A 5,616-nucleotide genomic window follows, 5' to 3' on the forward strand; every position below is an offset into this window, starting at 1 on the left:
ATTCTAGAGTTTAAAATTTTTTAACATACGTGCCGACGCGCGTAAAATTATTGAATTTAGAGATTAAAATTTACATGTAAAAAATAGATTCACAATTTTGAAGAGTTATAAAATGCAATAAACACTAGACTATATGTTTGTGGTATTGCTAAACTATCCTTGAAAATTTAAATAAGTAAAGATATTAATATAGGTATTACTACAATTTATAGGTACAAATATTACAATTAATGAATCACATTATACGGCTTGCTTCTTCTCTTCCTCTTCATACTTCTTCTTTTCTTTTTCCAATCAAACTTCTCCATAATCATTGTGAAGATTAACATTAAATAAGGTTAATATAGGTATAATTATTGTGAAAATTAACATTAAATAAGGTTAATATAGGTAAAAAGTATTTTTTTTCTTAATAATTGTGCAAAACACTTAAACGACTTAGATTAAAAATGGGAGGGAGTATATAATACTGATGTAATAGGAAAACTAATTTTTGTAAAACAAATTAAAGCTCTTCTCTGTAGGGATAGATTCACACTGGTATAATATTCAATATAAATTTAACACATAAACTGGTATATGTCAATAAAAAGGGAAAATAATGAACAATATTTTTTTTAGTACAAAAACAAAATAGTAGTAACAATTAAATGGCAGCAAGATACAAAAGTCACCATAATTTTCAGACACTCTAATCTGGCTTAAGCAACTAAAATTAAACCTCATGTTTCATCTTGCAGTAATAAATCCAAAAAAAAAAAAAACAAAACATTATTAAAAAAAAAACATTATTAGGAAAAATGTATCAGGTAAAAATCATAGTATATAGATTTCAAAAGATAAAAATTCAAGCTTTACACACATTTTACAGAGATAAAAACTTCCCACCACCACTACTGCTTAGAATTTTCAGAGTCACAGATACTCTTGAAAGTAAATAACATACATAGGTGTAAAATCTTCAACAATAAAATACTACAAAGATTTGAATCCATTCAAAACAAAGAGTTTCAAGATCATGCTTCCCATGTTTAGACAATATGTCTCACTATTCTGACTTCTTCCACCTGCAGCCAAGACTGAGTTATTCACCAAAAATAGTCATATCATGTAGAACAAGATGCAGTTCATCCGCGAATGTTCGAGAGAGGTTTGACAGAGTACAAGAGAAAAAAAAAAGCATATAGTATACATGATGAGGCATGACACTTCATGTGTGTGAAAGGATAGGAAAGGGAAATACTTGTCAAACATGTCTCCTCCTTCACAGAGACGTCGACTCTCTCCAGCTTTGGGCTGTTGACCCTCTACAAGAAAGGGCAGAAAATGAATGTGGCTTCCGTGGTGCTTAAAGAACAACTTCGTCTCCTAAATAAAAATTCAAAATTTTTTCATGTGTTCTAACCATATTGTATCCTATCTATAAGAACAAGAGGAAGTAAATCATATGTTGCAGTGATGGTGTCGATGAGGATAAAAGTCGACTTGTGTTATATACCACTCTTTGGTGATGCTAAGACTTCTTAATGGTTTTCACTTTTGTGACATCTAATGTATAATGTCAGAGGCCTTTTGTTGTGCTCGTTTCTTAAGATACAATTGTAACGATAACAAGGAAAATATGATAACAGCAACGGTTGAGCACGACAAAAACAACACGAAATATTGCAAGTATAGGTTAGGATGTCTAAACTGCTGTAATACTATATCTTAGGTCATCATTCCTTCATCCGAATAATATACGACTGACTTTTTTAGAAGATAATGAGTTATGCTGAAAGAGCCAACGGCTTTTATCAGTACGACACTTAGTTTATTTGTTTCAAGAAGTCAAATAAAAGAACCAGGCAAAATAAATAAATGGAAGAAATAAACAGAAATGTGATCTTTGAACAGCGTAGTGAGGCGGGAGTTGAATAAAATGTAGCTCTTGAACCTAGAAAATGAATTCTTGTTGCTGACCATGTAAACTTCCATCTCAAAATATCAAAATATATATATATATATATATAGAGAGAGAGAGACAGAGAGAGAGAGACCTCCTTATATTAGCAAGTGAATGGAATCAAGCTCTGTCTATCGACACTAAACTGTTGTCTGTTCATCCTCGACTGGCAGAAGAGGGGCTTTCGCAGTATTGGTTGCAGAGCTTCCATCGTTGCTGTTCTCAGTCCCCTTAACTTCTTTTGCCTTTCCCCACATCACCGAGTAGAACCCGATAACGATGACAATTGACCCCAACACACTGTACAAAAGAATCCAAACTCTTGTGCAAATTAGAAATTTTAGTCATATTTCTGAAGTCATCAACTTAGCTATGACTTAACCATTGATAGCAAATATAGTTGTGGTAAAATCACTTACAATTAAATAACTTCAAAAAATGTTGACACACACCACCTCTCACCTTCCAAGATACAGTATATCACCCAAGAAGATAAGACCGAGCACAGCAGATATCACGATTCCCAATGGATGAAACATTGCAACGAAAAGAGGACCCTTTTTGCGCAGACACCATGAAGTTACACCGACTTGGAATGCAGAACCAAACACTCCCTACGAAGAAGAGGAATTGCATTTTGCCTGACATTATTCCCAATGTAACAAACTCATCTTGATCTAATTGCATTGCCTAACATTATCAATTGTGTTTATAGTTATGAAACAGCTCGTCTATTCACCTACCGAATACAGAACAGCAATCAGTCGGATATTAGGCTGCAACGACCAAGCACTTAGGTCTCGGTCAGTAATCAGAGACACGAATGTGGACAGAATGGCAGCAAAGAAGCAGTAAAAGAATACTACAACCAGCTCTGCTGGGTATTTCTTAAGAATCGATGCCTGCAAAAGAAATAAATAAATAAATAAATAAATATATATATATATATATATATATATATACATTAAAAAAATCAATTTCATTCCTATCTTGTCTAGTTTCTCTTCATGTCTTCATTATACCTGTACAATTATGTAGGCTGAAGCAACGACACAGTCTGCAGTAAGGAATAATCCTCCGATAACCCATCTTGACTGCGCTACCACATTAGCAGACAACAGATGAGTGAAGATTTCGGGGCCTTTGTACAGAGTGACAACAAAGGCGCCAGAAATGGAGACGACCGTTCCAAATGTTTTTGCCAGAAAACTCGAGTTTCTACAGTTTAGCACTTCCATCCTAAACAGTAAGCACCACAAAGTCAAAGTTTAAGCAAACTGACAATTCCCTCTCGTAAAAGAGAAGCCACAGATCAATGTAAAGCACGACGTTTGGCACGATCAAGAACCTGAATATGACAGCAAGCACAAAGGTGAATCCGGGGATGAGATTAAGCATTGCTGAAGCGAATTCAGCAGAAGTATAACTGATTCCAGTGTATCCAGTCAGCTGAGCCAAACACCTACGATGTTATTACACAAAAACATGAAATAAACACAAATCAAGATTTTCACCAAACTCAACTAAGTCCAAAAGAAATGGTGCAAGAACTTAATCAGAACCTCATTCTTTCCGAATTCAATACAACCTAAACTAAAATCCCAATCCACAGCATGCCATCTTAAAAAAGAGATGCAAAAGCTTCATTAAAGCATCACTCTCTTCAAATTGGACGGAGTTTTGAACTAAAATCTCTCTCTACAAACATCTATTCAAAGAAAATCTCTCAAAGATGCGACCTTTCCTTCATAAATCTCGTTGTTCTCAATTTATTCAAGAGATAATTGTAAATACACGAACTTTCGCCCAATTCTGGTTTTGCACATGAACTATCCAAGAGAAATGGTGCAAGAACTTAATCAGAACCTCATTCTTTCATAATTCAACACAACCTAAACTAAAATCTCAACCCACATCCAGTAATCACAGCATCTCATATTAAAAAATAAATTGCAAAACGCCTCACTACAACAGCATTCTCTCCTAATTGGATGGAGTCTTGAACTAAAACCTCTCTCTACATACATCTATTACAAGAAAATTCCTCAAAGATATAATCTTTCCTTCATAAATCGCGTTGCATTGTCAATTTAATGCGAAGAAGGGGTGAAAAAACATACCCAAGAACTCCTAACGAAAAAAACCCACAAACAAGCAGGAATGTCAGCGGCGGCCGATTTGATGACCTGCAAAAACTCCCCCTTTTCACACACAAAAAAAGACACACACACACACCCAATTGAGAGAGGGAGAGAAGATGAGTGGTGCCTGTGAACGAGGAGAGATAAAGGAAGAAGAATTAGGGCGGCGAGGGCATTGGAGTAAGCTACGAAGGTGTAATTAGTCATTCCGGAAGCCAGAGCGCTTTTGCTGATGATAATCAGCCCTACTTGCGCCGTTGAAGCCAGCACCATCCCCAAATACGGTGTCGCAGCGTGCTCCGGCAGCCCCATCTCCGCCGCCTCCGCCCCAATCTTTGACCGCGAGCTGCTTACTCGCGTTGACTCCGCTGATGCTATGGGGATTGAGCTTGCGTTTTTTTTTTGTAATATTTTACTTTTAAAAAACGTTTTTATTATTACTAGTAATACTTTTTGTTTTTTATTTGAGGAATGAATAAATGTAAGTATCTAGATTTCATTGGATGCGATTCACGTAAGAGCATCACCAACGCTTGCACCTATAGTGGGTGCAATAGGAGTGGTCTCATTTCTATTGCACCCACTCCAACAATAGTATTGCACTCACTTGGGTGCAATAGATTTTATTTTATTTTTGAATTAGTTTTATTCTAGTTTCCATCATAAATTTACAATAATTGATAAATTAAAATTTCATTGAATTAAAATTCAAATCCTACATTGATTGAAATAAAGTTACAATACAAGAAATTAAAATCCTAAATTACTTAAATTAAAACAAACATAAAATAAAAAATCCTAAAAATCTAGGGGATGTTGTTTCGTTGCTTGATCTCCGCCACCTTGCACATGTGAAACGCCAATTCGTCGGGATTCATTTGAGAGGTGTCCCGGCTCATCAACATGCTATCGGCGAGGTCACGTTGAACTTGGGAGAACGTTTCCATTGCAGTCACCATATTCGCCATGTACCCGAGAGCTTTTTGGTTATCCTCCGACGTCTCTTCGGCCTTTTTCTTGCCTTTCCGTTTGTCTCTCTTGGCCGCCTTTTGCCCTTGGGGCCGGGTGGAGATACTCGCGTCGCTAGAAGTCGTTGTGGGAAGACCGTCGGAGCCCTTTGATCGTTTGTCCGAATGGACATCGGAGTGAACATCCTCGCCGAGACTTGCAAATTTCTTGGACTCGCGCAAGATCTTCCATGCATGCGGATACCGGAACGGAACACGGTACTCGGCTAGCCACATTGCCTCTGCTTGCTCCAGGATTTGACCATCACTCATGCCTGATTTCCATTGATCGTGACATTATTTGTGCATGGCCTCAAACCTCTTCGAATCCTTCGCCACCCGTTGAAAGTGAGATTTGATTTGCGTGACGTCGCGTGAAATAGATCCTCGGGGCTTTTCAGTGTTGTATTGGGTGCAGAGGGAGCCCCAAAACTTCGCCCATTTTTGGTCGACACCCACCACAGAGTCGTGGGTGTGCTCGCAATACAAACGGCAAATTAGCACCGTTTCTGGCGGATAATAG

The 5,616-nt window shown here is 37.2% G+C and overlaps 1 protein-coding gene across 2 annotated transcripts; it reads right to left on the bottom strand.

Annotated features, from left to right (window-relative positions):
* Nucleotides 1–805: 805 nt before the first annotated feature.
* Nucleotides 806–4,596, bottom strand: LOC131025276 (WAT1-related protein At3g28050-like). Of its 2 annotated transcripts, XR_009102123.1 has the most exons (9): nucleotides 4,214–4,596; nucleotides 4,066–4,131; nucleotides 3,294–3,407; nucleotides 2,968–3,184; nucleotides 2,689–2,847; nucleotides 2,408–2,559; nucleotides 2,040–2,245; nucleotides 1,244–1,305; nucleotides 806–1,067 (listed from the first exon to the last, which is right to left on the bottom strand). XR_009102123.1 is itself a non-coding variant. In XM_057954975.1 (8 exons), the coding sequence occupies exons 1-7, from the start codon at nucleotides 4,396–4,398 to the stop codon at nucleotides 2,086–2,088; spliced, it is 1,053 nt and encodes a 350-aa protein (XP_057810958.1). In that variant the 5' UTR covers nucleotides 4,399–4,596; the 3' UTR covers nucleotides 806–1,305; nucleotides 2,040–2,085. The 2 variants fall into 2 exon arrangements, 1 of the variants encoding a protein (XP_057810958.1); XM_057954975.1 differs by having other exon boundaries at nucleotides 806–1,305.
* Between the last annotated feature and the right edge of the window lie 1,020 nt (nucleotides 4,597–5,616).

The sequence above is a fragment of the Salvia miltiorrhiza genome, chromosome 5 (genome assembly GCF_028751815.1).
Source record: "Salvia miltiorrhiza cultivar Shanhuang (shh) chromosome 5, IMPLAD_Smil_shh, whole genome shotgun sequence".
Taxonomy (NCBI): domain Eukaryota; kingdom Viridiplantae; phylum Streptophyta; class Magnoliopsida; order Lamiales; family Lamiaceae; genus Salvia; species Salvia miltiorrhiza.

Excerpts from the sequence above, each read along its gene's own strand:
- LOC131025276 (XM_057954975.1), bottom strand. The coding sequence starts at position 4,398 with ATGGGGCTGCCGGAGCACGCTGCGACACCGTATTTGGGGATGGTGCTG. Across the intron at positions 4,132-4,213 it reads TTATCTCTCCTCGTTCACAG|GTCATCAAATCGGCCGCCGC; the intron begins GCACCACTCATC and ends GAGTTTTTGCAG. Across the intron at positions 3,408-4,065 it reads TTTTCGTTAGGAGTTCTTGG|GTGTTTGGCTCAGCTGACTG; the intron begins GTATGTTTTTTC and ends ATAACATCGTAG.